The 15,936-nt window shown below is 41.6% G+C and overlaps 1 protein-coding gene across 7 annotated transcripts in view; it reads right to left on the reverse strand.

Moving 5' to 3' along the window:
* Positions 1 to 303: 303 nt before the first annotated feature.
* LOC137356928 (CYFIP-related Rac1 interactor A) overlaps positions 304 to 15,936 on the reverse strand; it is a 265,894-nt gene continuing 250,261 nt past the window's right edge. For all 7 annotated transcript variants that reach the window (XM_068022838.1, XM_068022813.1, XM_068022804.1 and 4 more), the window contains 4 exons: positions 13,390 to 13,469; positions 9,439 to 9,565; positions 7,717 to 7,787; positions 304 to 3,196 (listed from right to left, as the gene is read on the reverse strand). In XM_068022838.1, coding sequence (XP_067878939.1) covers positions 3,127 to 3,196; positions 7,717 to 7,787; positions 9,439 to 9,565; positions 13,390 to 13,469 — 348 coding nt within the window. In that variant the 3' untranslated portion in view covers positions 304 to 3,126. The remainder of the gene's footprint in view (positions 3,197 to 7,716; positions 7,788 to 9,438; positions 9,566 to 13,389; positions 13,470 to 15,936) is intronic.

The raw sequence follows: 15,936 nt of genomic DNA on the forward strand, positions 1-15,936 counted from the left end.
ACAAAACAAAGCAAATAGCTGGTTTTGGCTAGAATATGGAAATTGTCTCAGCAAAAAAGGAAAAAAAAAATCCACAGGAAGAATTAAAACAATCCAGTCTGTCAAATCAGTGTTTTAGTAGTTGGTTAAATTCTGAATTAGCAAGTTTCCTGCACAATAGTGGCTTTTAAAGAAGAATGTCCATCTACTGTGGTACTTGTAATACTGCTTTAAGGAACAGCAGCAGTAACAGATCAATTAACTTTTCATTGTTTTTAATCCGTTTTAAGTTAGAATTCAAAATACAGATCAATATACAACGTGTCACAAACAATATCAAAGCTTTTAATACTCATATTAAATTGCAACAATAAATCATAGTGGAATAAAATAGCAAATCTCACACAGGATGAACACTGTTTTAGTAATATGAAATTGAAGTGTCTTGCCACCATTTAAAAGGCCTGACTTCTAGCCCAATAGCCCAACTTTACACACAAGTTTAAAGTGGCAGTATTACTTCTTTGGGGAATGCATATAAGCCACATATCCATTTTCCAGTGCATTCAAAATACCATTCACAAACAGAACTTTGCAAAATAATTCTTCTATTATTATGTGATATTCATGGATTCACAAAAGATGCTGACTTTCTAACACAGTGCCCTCAACTCTGCAACTTTAATGAAAGGCCGCACTACAAAAGAAATGCTATGATAGCTGTATTTCATTAGTACTGGAATTGAGACTGTATGGGCTTACAAGTAAAATATTTGTCTATTTAAAAGGGACTTTCTTGAATCTGACATCACAGTTAAACCCACGCTAATGTGCTACTACAAAGTACAATATGCTTGGGTCCTTTTTGACATCTTATTTGCAGTAGCAGATTCACCGGGCTCAAATCAGTCATTGTGTTAAACTGTATTAAGTTGTAATGGGAGAGCTCTCAAGGCACCTAATGTGGTTTTGACAAGCTTTGGCAAATGTATGCAATCAGATTTAATTTGCTGGCCACTTTGTTACTGAATTCTGTCGGCTATTTATACAAGTGTTCACTTGTACCAGAGGTTGGTAATAATCCATGAAAATATTTTCACATTTCCACAGGTATGCAACATTAACTGCAAGGACTGGAACTACTATCCTACCCATCTTGGTCCAGGCAACTCTTTGCTGTTTTCCCAATAAAATACTTATTGCCATGGAGGTAACGAAACAGTTCTAGATTTGCAACTCAATACTCTAGTTGTGTTTTAAAAAAGTCAAAATCTTATAAAATTTTAATACACAACTAACTTCAACCTTATACTCTTTGCAAGATACTCCATATGTAATGGAGAGGTTTCATACGCATACAATGCTTCACAATAATAGACTTTAGATTGCCAATAAAAATCAAATTTGTGAACTTTAACTTTGCTCATATTTTAAAATTATATTCAGTAGAACAAAGGGCCATTGAGTTAGAATCTCAAATGTATACCAAGCAAGTAAAATATAATGCTTGAAGTGGGGTATCTGTACCTGCCCCAAGGATATTTTCCTCAGTTCATGATGGTGGCTAGTCACCTCTTCAAGGAGATGAGAGCCAGCTTGCATGACCAAATAGGCAGCCTTAGAAATCCCTACTACCACCGTTACCCTCATAAGAGAAGATAAAATTACTTTTTAAATTTAACAATGGTTAATCTGTGGTATAAATAGAATGCATTGTTGGTACGCATGTATTATAATTTACACCTTGACACATGATGCTGACCATTCATGACTTCATCAATTGAGGATGATTCACTCAGCCACATTTATGGAAACAAATATTACGATATGGGTTGCTGTGACCTATCCCCTATTTGCAGAATGCAGGTATGATAGATTTTGTTATAATTCTTAATAAATTGCACTTAATTTATGTGCACTTCATTCACAGAATGCAACACGTGAAATTTTATTGCTTGTATAAAAAATATGTTGAAATAGAAATATAACTTTGCACCAGTGAAGGAGTTAAAGACCCTCTTTTTATAGGCCTATATATTTTTCCTCAACTTTTTTGTTCCTTCTCCCTTCCCTTCATTTTGCTTCCCCTTCCTTAGTTATTTTTGCAGATATTTATTCCAGATTTAATATTGGCCCTCAATCATTAAAATTATGTTTGTTAATACTTTGTGGCATTACACTCTTCTATATAACAAAATTTGGACAGAAGATTGATTTATCAGTTTGTAGTATATATTTGGCAATTACTGAAATTACATTCATCTAAGAGCATGTAACTTTGTACCAATGTTGCCTGTTGCTTACGAGGTACATTTATCTTTTTGCATGTGTATTGTATTCCCTTTTCTTTTAGCTGAAAGTGCATATAATGAGAAATGCACAACATAACATATTTAAAATGCCCATCAAGTCCGGACCAGACTTACAATCTTATTTATACGCTGTGAGGCTTAGAAAAGAAAATCATCTGTAATTCTTTAATGGTCTGATTTGAAATGTTAGCACAGAAATGGTGCAGTTAAAACGGTATGGCTTTTTAATGTTACGGCCTTTTTGACATTTCAGTGTAAAAGCGATTCTTAAATTCCTTGCTGCAGACTAGTAAAAGAGATGCTTTCTCTTCAAAGCTCAAAAGCATGTTTCCAACCAAACATGAGCATCAGATGGAAGTAGGTGCAGATCTCAATGATCTATGCCATAGTAGCTGACTGACCAAACGTGTAAGACAATTTGAAAAATCAGCAAGCTTGTGTGTTGATCTTTGTCACAGTAAGAACTATTTCCCTGAATGCTAAGACACGAAAACACTAGTAAAATTTACAATGAAATTTGCAGAAGTACTGGGTCTTATAGTTATATAGAGAAATTCATGCTGGAGCAAAACAGCATTGTACATCAATTCTGCCAAAAACAAACTGCACTTTGCAACATCAAATATAAGGCTGCAAGTATGTTCCATATTATGCAATGTAAAAAAAAAAAAATTGCCATTCATCAATATTATAAAGGTCTTTCTTCATACGTTAAGTGATGAGGAGGGAATGGTTATGGTAAATAAGACAAATAAGTATTAACACCAACTTGTATTAAATTATGTAAACATGTACATCTTCTGAGGTCAGGACAGGGATCCTCTTGCCCAAGGAGTTACTGAACCTGAAGCATGGTTCGAATCTGTTTGGATGCTGATTCATCATTCAGGTGTCTTGTGGTGTACCTATGAAATATTCAGTAATATATTCATATTATTGAACAAACCAACCAACCATGGTAAACAAGACAATTGTGTGGCTTGCCAAAGTTTTCAGTTGTTAAGTTTGAGAGGATGTGCCCGTTTTTTGGGGCCTGGGAAACCAACATTTTTAAACGTAGCTTTTCCTCTTCTTCCTATGGGAAATATTGTCCCACATTAAATAAAACAGTAGCATATAACAATGCAATGGAGTTTAATGCGGAGAAGTGTGAGGTGATTCACTTTGGAAGGAGTAACAGCAATGCAGAGTACTGGGCTAATGGGAAGATTCTTGGTAGTGTAGATGAGCAGAGAGATCTTGGTATCCAGGTACATAAATCCCTGAAAGTTGCTACCCAGGTTAATAGGGCTGTTAAGAAGGCATATGGTGTGTTAGCCTTTATTAGTAGGGGGATCGAGTTTCAGAGCCACGGGGTCATGATGCAGCTGTACAAAACTCTGGTGAGGCCGCACCTGGAGTATTGCGTGCAGTTCTGGTCACCGCATTATAGGAAGGATGTCGAAGCTTTGGAAAGGGTGCAGAGGAGATTTACTAGGATGTTGCCTGGTATGGAAGGAAGGTCTTACGAGGAAAGGCTGAGGGACTTGGGGTTGTTTTCGTTAGAGAGAAGGAGGAGGAGAGGTGACTTAATAGAGACATACAAGATAATCAGAGGGTTAGATAGGGTGGATAGTGAGAGTCTTTTTCCTCGGATGAGGATGGCAAACACGAGGGGACATAGCTTTAAGTTGAGGGGTGAAAGATATAGGACAGATGTCAGAGGTAGTTTCTTTACGCAGAGAGTAGTAGGGGCATGGAACGCCCTGCCTGCAACAGTTGTAGACTCGCCAACTTTAAGGGCATTTAAGTGGTCATTGGATAGACATATGGATGTAAATGGAATAGTGTAGGTCAGATGATCGGCGCAACATCGAGGGCCGAAGGGCCTGTACTGCGCTGTAATATTCTAATTCTAATTCTAATATAGTTCTCACAGATTTTATTTTATTTAGAGAGATACAGCACTGAAACAGGCCCTTCCGCCCACCGAGTCTGTGCCGACCAACAACCACCCATTTATACTAACCCTGCAGTACTCCCATATTCCCTACCACCTACCTACACGAGGGGCAATTTACAATGGCCAATTTACCTATCAACCTGCAAGTCTTTGGCTGTGGGAGTAAACCGGAGCACCCGGCAAAAACCCACATGGTCACAGGGAGAACTTGCAAACTCCGCACAGGCAGTACCCAGAATTGAACCCGGGTCCCTGGAGCTGTGAGGCTGAGAGTGGCTAACCACTGCGCCACTCTGCCGCCCTTAATCTGGAGACACTTCATTTTCATCATTAAAGGTTTTTCCACGTGTTACAGAATTTCTTGTTACATCTATAAACACCTTCTCCAAAGTTTAAATAAACTTTGGTTATATATTAGAGGCAAGTACACTTAAACATAAATATAAAATTATTCTAAAATAAGCAACCAGCAAAGACACATTGGACTACCAGAATGTTCTTTCATCTCAAGAGCCTGGCTTTAAAACAAACACAAAACTGTTTGTAATCTCATTTAAATGGGATACCAAAGAATTGGCTGTTCTGGACAATAACATACTATACAGCAGGGATGTCCCCCGAGATCAGGGCTGAGGAACATAAGAACTGGTAAGGTGGTACAACCATACTATTAAATCATGGTTGATCGGTACCTCAACTCCACTTCCCGGCCTTTGCTCCAGCAGTCTTGATACATCCTAACCTAACTGTCATGCAGACCCCCACCTGCCAAGAATGAGGCATATTAATTTTGTCATATGAACATTGATTTTAAACTGTTGCTGGTGTGAGGTAATGACTTGTTAAACAGATCAGCCGTGGCTGGAAAAAACATTTACATACTAACGGCCAGTGCTTGTGGAGACAAAGGACCATTCTCTGACACATTCAACCCACAATAGACTTTGATCACCAGACATTGATGGGGAGGAAGCCCACATTACAGGATGACTGCTAAGATGGCTGAATCCACAAACAGACGTGGTCAAACCAGCTAGTCACATGACTAACCTGCTGGGCAACCTGAGTTTTTTTGAATTGTACAGACAGTTTGAGACAGAGCGACTGTTTGCTCCTGGACTGAGAAGACCTCTCCTGCCTGCTCCCATCTCTTTCTCAAGGAACTCGAAATACACGGAAGACATGAACCTCAAGAGAGAAAAGTCTTCTACATCGAACAAGGTTTAGGAAGAATACTGGGCCCCAACGTAAAGCACGATCTACAGCAAGCTCGAAGAACATTAACCAAAACCATTTTCAGATATTGCTTCAAACTTTTCCACTTCATTTCTTCTGCACTTTTCTGCCTCTATCTGCCATGTGTGTTTATCGCGTATGCATACTAGCGTGGGCGCGTTGTCTATCAGTAGGCGTTAACCGAATTAGAGTTTTAAGTTTAATAAAGTTTAACCCTTCTTCTTTAAACCTAAGAAAACTTGTTTGGCTGGTTTCTTTGCCTTACAATTGGAAAGCAGTGAACAAGGATTCACTAATGGGGAGCTAAAAAAAAAAAGTGTGTTTAAAATTAAACACGGTTACGGTAAGACCAGGTGAAAGCGGAGAGGGAATCCTTCTCATCTGGTTGTAACACTAACAAAAATCTAGCCGACCCTTTCCTCAACATTCTAAACTCAAGGCAAAATAAACAAAGGAACATTGTTAGGTCAAAGTACTGGGAATTCTGAATTCTATTCTGCATTTAACATGTGTTATACCTGACCTGAGAGTAAATAATGCTGCCCACTGGTACCTAAATTAAGAAAGTGCTCCACTGTCCACTGGATGAGCAGAAAAATCCAGAAGTACCTACTACATTTAAAACTGGATGTATGTTGGGACAACTTGCCTCATAATCTGACGAAAGTCTGCAATTTGCCTACCTCACAATACATTCATTGTTTTCCTCAATATAGCACATCACTGAAATCCAACAGACTTGGTCTTCAAGTGGGCTCAAAATTTGATATGAGAAATGCATCACAGAACATCACTAATTGCTAGAAATGGATCAAGCCACATCCTTTCTAACAAGTACTAGCTCATCCAGTAAGATGTGTCCTGCCATCCTTGAAACTGCAATTTCTTCTGGAACTCTTGACATACCTCAAAAATGGAGAGTCACTCCTCAACTTTGCAACCACCAAAATACACCACATGACTGCACAATGTTTTCCTCAGTATGTTCCTAACCATGGAAAGCCTTAAGGAGACCTTGGATTGCACCCAATACTGCCCTTTAGAGATGAAGAAACAGAAAAGGGGAAAGATATGGAGACATTCTGAAACCTTGGGCTGCATGTTGTCGGGATAGTGATGGCCCCCGACAACGGGCCTGAAAACCGGGTGGGCAACCCGCCTTGGCCGTTTTCGGGACCGCTAACTGCATTTTGTTCCATCCAGCAACTAATTAGTTGCCGCCGGGGCGCCCATCCTTTTAAGCGATGAGAGCCTGCCTCCAAAAACTGATTAATTGGGGGGCCAGCAGCTCTTCAGTCTTAGCAGCGCCATCTGAAGTGGTGGTCACTGCTGGGACTGCAACCAGCTGAAAGTGATGGATGGCGCCCTCGCAACAACGTGAGTGGAATGGGGAGTCACTGGGGCCAGTCAGGCAGGCCCCGGCAATTGTGGGGGGTGTGCTGAATGGGGTGGGGTGGTGGCCACAGAATGCCCGATTAGGAGCTCCTCCACTCCTGCCCACCAAGCCCACAGGGAGGCCGCCAGGGTTCACCAGGTGGTGTCCTTATGCTGCACAGCTCCCACCCGCTGCTGATAAAATGTCAGCGGCAGCAGGAAGGGACCCTTAATTGGCCTTTGGGCCAAAGGGCCATGCTTCATCACCCCCGCCACTGGTAAAATGCCATGGCCACGGGAAGGCAATGGGAACTCCACCCCCCCACCCTCCCTCAACATTTTAGGGCCCCCCACCACCACCCACCTACAGGGCTGGGAAAATCCAGCCCACTGTGTACAGCTCTAATATATTAAGCTAGAATGCATTGTATGAATGATTTTAAGAATCTGTTGAAAGGAAGATACAGTTACTACAAAAGAGTTCTATGTAATGGCGTGGAATGAACAATTACTTTGCTTGCAATTATAATTGAGTTTCACAGGATAAACGTATTAGTATTTATTATATATGATGGAAAAATTGAGACCTGGTCATTTCCATGCCTCAGGGCTAAAACTGTATGGAATTGGCTAGAGATTAGATACGAGCTATTAAGAAACTAAAGATGAAGCAACCCGCACTCATTTTGCAGTGAGGAATTTCAGGCGTGTGTCCTAATGTTGGAGTCATAGAGTCATACAGCACAGAAACAGGCCTTTTGGCCCATCGTGTCCGTGCCGGCCATTGATTATATTGATTGTTAATATTGATTCTAAAACAGCAATGAGACATAACTATAACATTTCTGGTTGATTGGGAAAAATAGATCTTACCTGAGTGCATTCAGAAGACCTTCCACATTGTTTGGTGGCTGCTCTTTCAAAACTTTTATGCATCCTTTCATCTGAGATACAACAGAAGCAGTCATTAAGTTTCATTAATGATCACAATAAGGAGTACAGACATTTATTATATTTCTCTGGTGAAGTTTGATAGTATTATCTCTTTAAGCTGCTGCTGTACTTTAATGTAATGCCCTATTGTGGTCTTTAATATGCTGGAAGAATTTAAATAATCCATCTCTTCAAAATGTACTCTATTAGAATCCCATTAAAATGCCATAACATGAAGCTCAGAATTCACCTAAATCTGCAATGGGAATCACCCATTCTCTTAACGATCTGGATTTCCATTTGATGATCTAAATGTCTGCAAGCAATATTTACTGTAAATTTATCAAATAAAATTTGGGTTGACAAATCTACATAAGTGCTCAGCAAGTGTAGCATCAGAAATCTGTTGACATTAGTGCCTAAGTATCTGTCATATTGCATGTTGTCTGATACTAACTAAATGTATCTATCTGGCAAGATACCGGGAGCAACAATACCACTGAATCATCTCATTAGAAAAGGGTCGAGGAACATTTCTGATGTTGAATTCAGTCTTTATCTTTTGCTGCCCCACAATATGTTCTAGGTTAATAAAAACAAGAAATGCTGGACAAGAAATGCTGGAAATACTCAGCAGGTCTGGCAGCCTCTGTGGAGAGAGAAGTAGAGTTAACGTTTCAGGTCAGTGACCTTTCATCAGAACTATGTTCTAGGTTGTTGCTTTTCCTCCTCTTCCCCATTTAAGTTACATTTCCTTTTTGTAGAGTGTACTGATAGTGTTACTTTATAGCTAGAAATTCATGGTTATGCTTCTGGCTCTCTTTCCTTTACAGTTTATTTTGATTCATCATTTTACAATCCACCAGCACCGATGTTTAATGCAAAATAATGATATATTGCTGTCTGATCTGGTGTTGATTTAGAAGCAGAACGTCAAGCAGTAAATAAGAGAAGCATTTTTCTCCCAAAATAGTTGCAACTGGTAACTGATCAGTAACGTAGGCCTGGCAACAGGCTGTTCCTATCCACAGAGTACTTACACCACTACCCGCTCACAAATTGGAATAGAGTTTCTTGATATGGCTGTTTAATGTGAGGGCACAGACAGAAGCAAACTATATCACTCAAACACTCAAAAATTGTAAAGGTGCCTGAATTAGGAAAAAAGGGATCTTCTATTCACTCCCCACAACTTGAATGTTCCTGGTTTGTTTTGCATTCCAGAGAGTGGGCTATGGGGAAAATGGACAAGTCACAATGTGATTAGGTGAGAACATTTCCAAAATGTCATCAATGGATATATTTGTATTGGTTTCTTAATAAATAGTAAAAGATATCAATGAACAAAATTGTTTATTTCGGGACTGAGGAGAACAAGTGGAAATGATCATGAATATTAGAGAATATGAAACAGGGATATGGTCGAGGTTGTTGTCAGGAACTGATCACTAATTATCAGGTATCTGGGGTTTGACAGGATGCAAACCAGCATTTTCCAATCTCACAGCAAAGAAGGTAGCTGGTGTCAATAAAAATCAACACTGAATACTATAGTGTATTTAAGACCTAATGAAACACAACAGTCTTTGCATAGCACTCCTATTTTGCATTCTTAATCAGCACAATAGTGATGCTTATTTTCTCCCATATATATTTCCTTACATCAATTTTTGATGTTTTTGCAAATGCTCCCACAGGGTGTACATGATCATAAAGTATGATGACGCCCACCATCACTCTCATACAGAACAGCAGAGTTTCGTCATTAGTGAATCTGCTCTTGTACTCCCTAGTTAAAAGGAAAAAGATAAAAATACAACTTGAAAGTAATATTCAAAAATTACATTTACAATATTGAATAATAAACTGCTTTCCAGTACTTTTCTGCTGTTACCAATAGAAGTGGGCTACTTATGAGTTACACAGGAGACCATTTTAAGTTTCTTCGGTTTTCATGATGATGTTATTTAGTTGACAAAAAATTACTCACCATCAGCAAGTGAAAGAAAGGATCACCAGCATTTATTAAGCATCTAAGGTCATCAAAATATCTTAACACACTGCACACACAGATTTTTTTTAAAAACTGGTAGATTAAGATATATAACGCTACTCATTATGAAAGACTATTTTTCTGTAATCCACTGCATTTCATCACAGCTCTACACAGCCCACATGCTATTAGTACACTCCTGGAATATACAGAACAAAATAGTCAAAAAGGCTAGAATAATTATCTGTACATGTCGCTGCACTTCAGGTCCTCTCTGTGAGATGATTTTTGGGAGATGTATAAAATATCTGTCAGTCATCAGTGCACAGCTATTCACATAGTTTCTCTTTTAGTGATCTCACGTCTATTAGGAAGATGAATCAACAGAGATGCCACAATAATTTGAAAATATAAAATATATCCTAGCCTGAATTTAGTGAGCCCGCTGCAAGTCCCAGTGGTGGACCCAGAAATTTCAGAGGCCAGTTAAGAGTCAACTACATAGCTGTGAATCTAGAGTTACATGTAGGCCAGACCAGGTAAGGAAGGCTGATTTCCTTCCCGAAAGGCATTAGCGAATCGGGTGGGTTTTTACGACAATCGAAGATAGTTTCAAGGTACCATTACTGAGACTAGCTTTCAATTTCTTTTATTACCAAAAGAATTTATTAATTAGTTGAATTCAAATTCCACCAACTGCCGTGTATTACTGTATTATTAGTTTAGCAACATTACGACTACGCCAACATCTCCCCATGTGCTGCATCATCTAGTTCTTTTGTTCAAGCCATTAACCTTCATTGTGTAAAAGTGATTTTTACCATGCATTAATCGTGAGATGCTGACTTCACCTTTCCCCCATAGTGAAATGCCAATGTAGGCACAGCCCTCATTTAAATATGATCTCCCATGGGCACTAGCGGTTGGTTCAGCTGGGCAGAAGGCATGGAACACAAATAGAAAGGAGGCGACAGACTGCATGCTTTTAAGTGAGTCTTTATTGTTTTTTCTCTGGGTGGACATCAGGGCGGCTGGAAGCGGGTAAGTATGAGATTGTCTCTTGCCTCCATGGCCCATTGCTCAATCTGCCTGGACTCCTGCGAGGGCTTCAATATCCAGTGCTACCTGCTCATCTCCCTCCTCCACATCCTCCTGGTCATTGGGGAGTGTCGCTCAGACATCTCATGATCATGCAAGGCCTCCCCCCTCCTCAATCTAGATTGTGTAGAGTACAGCAGACCACCAAGGTACACGAGACCTTCGCTGAGAAATACTGCAGGGCTCCGCCGGATCGATCAAGGCACCAGAATCTCACCTTCAGCAGCCCAATGGGCCAGCTCGATGGGGACTTGGGTGGAGCCATGGCAAGTGTTGTACCTGTCCTCCATTGCATAGGGAGGGTTCCTCACAGGTGTGAGTAGCCAAGTCTTCAATTAGCAGCCCTTGTCCCCGTGAATCCATCCCTGAAGGTGAGCACGGGCTGGAAAAGCTGCTACACATGGGACTGTCAAAGTATGTAGATGTCGTGGCTAATTCCCGGGAAGTGGGCACACACCTGCAGGAAATGTTTACAGTGGTCGCAGACCAATTGAACACTGATGGAACGAAAGCCCTTCTTGTTGATGAAGGCGGCTGGCTGGTCCATTGGAGTCTTGATGGCCACATGTACAGTCTTTCACACCTTGCACCTGGAGGAATACAGCATTTTTCCCAAATCCAATGGCCCTCTCTGCCAGACTATCACGGCCGGTTGGGTGGCGCACATTGTTGCCAGTCCTCTTGAACAGAGCATTGGTCACCTCCTTGATGCAGCGGTGGGCTGCTGCCTGGGAGACTCCACACATGTCCCCAGTGGATCCCTATAAAAATCCAGATGTGTAGTAGTTTAGCGCCACTCTGATCTTCAGTGCCAGTGGCATTGGGCAACCCTCAAATCCCGTAGGTTGCAACTCATCCTGCAGCAGGGCGCATAAGTCAGTGATGGTCAGCCTGGAAAGCCGCAGTCTTTGCTGATAATGCTGCTTGGACATTTGGAGTGAACTGATTCAAGTCCGGTACACACACTGGGGTATGTGGGCCTTTCTGGGCCTCGCTGGTTGCTGCTGCTGTCATTGTGGAGCTTCACAGGCAGGCACAGCTGCCTCTTGGTAATCCCTCTGTCTGAGATGCCGTATCACGCCTATGGGGGAATTTTATGGAGGCGACGGGGATCTCGGCCATTGGCAGGAAAGCCGGTGAGAGACCCGTGCTGCTTTTTTTGGTGAAGACCTATTGTATCATGAGCCAATCTGGCACTTGAGAGGTCACCAGGGGGCCTTTCCTGCGATCAGGACCCCGGGGACAGGGGTTCGCCCGCCGACAGCTGCCAACCAATCAGAAGCCAGCAGCTCTTTTGCTCAGCAGCACCACTGGGTAGATGGTGGCTGCTGCCGCAATGGCACACACTGGAGGCCCAGTTACGCGGAGTGACCGAGGCCAGAAGTAAGTGATGGCAGGAAAGGTTTCGCAGGGTGTGGGTCTTGGGGAGGAGGGTGTAGGGGGGGCCACAGCAAGGGCAGGGTGGCTCTCAGTGGGCCTTCCCTTCCCAATACTGGTCCCTCAGTCAGGCACTGAGTGTCTTTGAATGAGAGAACACCACCACCCCCATCCCCCCCCGCAAGATTCCCAAGAGACCACGAACAACCCCGCACGTGTTTGCATGTCCTGCTCGGCGTGGAAATGGGCCTGCCTGACGCTCGGTTAATACCTTAATTGGGCATTAATCACCCCTTAAGGGCCTCATTTGGTGGCGAGGCGGGAAGACCATCCGTGGACCATTCCACCATGGACCTCCCCACCTCCTGGGGGAGAGCATAAAATACTGCCCCTGTTTATTAGACACATGCCAGGTGACCTGTGGACCGACAGAGCTCTATCAGTGCAGAGATGACCCTGCCTTGGCAACTGAGCTTTTGCCACTCCTCCCAGCTGACTCCCTTCCCTGTTGGCCCTCAGTGCCCACCCTTGCTGACAGCCAACTCTCTCATCCAGCAGTATGGGCAACCAAACATCTCATCCAACAGTTTGGTCACCCAATACAGCCACCCAAACCGAAGCCCCTTCCCCTTGCAAAGTACCTAAATCCTAACCACTCCCTGCAGAGCGCACGAAACCCAGTGCCGCCAGCTTTTAACCACTGGGAGTCGAAGTCACGTGATGGCTGCTTGCTGTCTTCTTAATCCCAAGTCCGTCAGGGAATCAGGGGACATGGCAAGTGGACGGGCAAATGGAGTTGAATCCTAAGATCAGCCATGATCGTTCTGAATGGCAGAGCAGGCTCAATGGGCCATATGGTTTACTCCGACTCCTAGTTATTGTGTTCCTTTTTGAATCGCGATGTATTAAATGCAAATGTATTAAAAGTAAGCATTCAGTAATTTAAATTACATTCCTGCTGTACTGGGGCGGTAATGCTGCCTTGGTGCTTTCCCACCTCTAACTGAGGCCGGAACCGACATCACGACACCAGATTTCTGGGCGAATGCTTCAGACGTGATTCTCTGCCCCACCCCCCCCACGCTATCATTCCCACTCCAAACGGCCGCACTAAATTCAGCCCCCTATTTCTGGATCATACTTACGGTGTTTCCAGCATGACTTTGCATACGCTAGCCATTGTACTTAAACAATCAGTTGTATTTTCTATAGGCAGAGTCTTGTTCTAAAATATAGAAAAATAAACAATTACATTTTAAAACACAAGAGTCCACCTACAGTCCTGAATATTGTGCAATATTAAGAGAAGCATCCACTGACCATTGTGGAACTCAGCTTTCCATATTACTTTATCAACAGCTACAGACAGCCAAAATAATTAATTCTCCATTACGTTGAGTCAGACGGAATCATTATAGATACCCAACATTTTGATTTTATCCATTTTGGGGGACAGCAGGTGCAGTTTTGACTTTGGTCCAATATACCCTGAGCACATGTTGAACAGCTATGGCTAAGATTTTCAATTTTCTATTTTCAACTGAGACCTAACAGACATAAGAAAAATGACAGATGTGATGGACTAAAATAAATTTATGATTTTCACTGGAAGATAGAAATTCTACCAGGATGGAATGGAAACAAACAAACAGTGGATATACTGAAATTCTAGTTCTGATTTAAAAAGTAGTCCAATGCTGGTCATTAAGATCAAACAAACAGAACCTGTCTTTATTGTAATGAGTCTGACAAGTCCTTCATATGTGTAATTCTCTCAGCTACAAATAACCTCTTACAAACATGCAGCCGATAATGTTAACATTAGATAACATCATTAAGTTAATTTTATCCAAAGCAGTACTTTGATGACATATCAAAGCTTTGCAAGTGCTGCCCATGTTCTGATTGATGGGGAAATTATTACAATCCAGGGGCATGTGTAAGGAAGAAGATTTCCAGCATGGCAATCTTCACAGTATTCTATGTCTATACCAAGTCTCGGCAAGGTACTGGTGTACTGAAGTTGTGGAGGAGCAGGGAATTAGGACATCAACTGCTTGATTTGCATGTTTAATTGCACATTTGTCAATGCCCAAAGTTGTTGTATCAATTTATCTCCAATAATGGCGAGTGCCTCACCATTATCTTTACTGCAAAATCCAGACCAATATCTTTCCTACTTCTTTACACTGGAGATTTAATGAGGATTAAAATACAATAGAAGAATCTGACCAAAAAGCAGCCAGTAAAAGATCTAGCAGGCCTGAAATTATCTGTGGGTTCTTTGTATGATGCTTGAAAGTGATTTACAAAGAGAGCGGACACACAGAAAAGCATTGGCGATAACAAATTAAGCTTATTGCCACCTAGGCTCAAGGGTAATACTCCTGACTGGCTCAGAGGGCTGTAGATTCAAGCTCCACTCTAGAAGTTTAGTGTGTAATTTAGGCCGACACTTAGGGGCAGTACTGTTGACGGTGCTATTGTATGGATGTTAAAACAAAGACCTACCTGGCTGCTCAGGTGGATGCAAAAGAAATACAGGGGAGCTCTTCTGGCCGAGAGTAATCCCTCAACCATCACTATGGCTAAAAATTGATGATCTGATGGTCTAACTCACTGCTGCGTGTTGGCTCTGCTGTGTGCAATCCAACTGCTTTGTTTTCCTACATAACAATGAATACACTATAAAAGTACTTGATTGGCTGTGAGGCATTTTTGGGCATCCTGAGCATGTGAACAGTGCTTTTTAACTGTAAGCACTTTCTTTTTCATTGACATATGTCAATTCCCACAGACAGGCGCCTGTGCACTACAGCCTTGTAGGATACACAGAAACATATAACACAGGGCAGCACAGTGGCGCAGTGGTTAGCACCGCAGCCTCACAGCTCCAGCGACCCGGGTTCAATTCTGGGTACTGCCTGTGTGGAGTTTGCAAGTTCTCCCTGTGTCTGCGTGGGTTTTCTCCGGGTGCTCCAGTTTCCTCCGACAAGCCAAAAGACTTGCAGGCTGGTAGGTAAATTGGCCATTATAAATTACCCCTAGTATAGATAGGTGGTAGGGAAATATAGGGACAGGTGGGGATGTGGTAGCAATATGGGATTAGTGTAGGATTAGTACAAATGGGTGGTTGATGGTCGGCACAGACTTGGTGGGCCGAAGGGCCTGTTTCAGTGCTGTATCTCGAAACTAAACTAAACTAACAGTAGAAAATAGCATTACCTCTCTAAGTAACTAGAATTTAGAATAGATACAGCTAAAAATACTAGGAATGTTAACTCGAATGAACATCCAGGTTACATAAATGTATTGCAGTTTAACAGATTTTTTTTTTTAAGTAGATTTACAAATTTAAAAAAAGTTTATTTATGCAGTTATACTAATTGAATTTGTATCTTTTAAACTATTATAAGTAATATCGAGTTTGGGGAGTACCATACATTCTCAACACTTTCATTTATATTCCCCATTGAGGTTCCTTCACACCCTACAATGTTTCCTGGGTGAGTGATCTTCTATACCATTTTGTTATTGACGACCGAAAAGTTCTGAAGAGCAAACTTAAATAGCTTATCCATGAATTCACTCTTTATTCCTCTTTCTGGGAATTATCTCGATTGTTTCTCTTGCTTTCCTACACATGAAAAACTTTCACTCAACTACACCCTGGTGCAGCAATCTAGTGTGCC

This window comes from Heterodontus francisci, chromosome 3, assembly GCF_036365525.1.
Source record: "Heterodontus francisci isolate sHetFra1 chromosome 3, sHetFra1.hap1, whole genome shotgun sequence".
In the NCBI taxonomy this organism is placed as follows: domain Eukaryota; kingdom Metazoa; phylum Chordata; class Chondrichthyes; order Heterodontiformes; family Heterodontidae; genus Heterodontus; species Heterodontus francisci.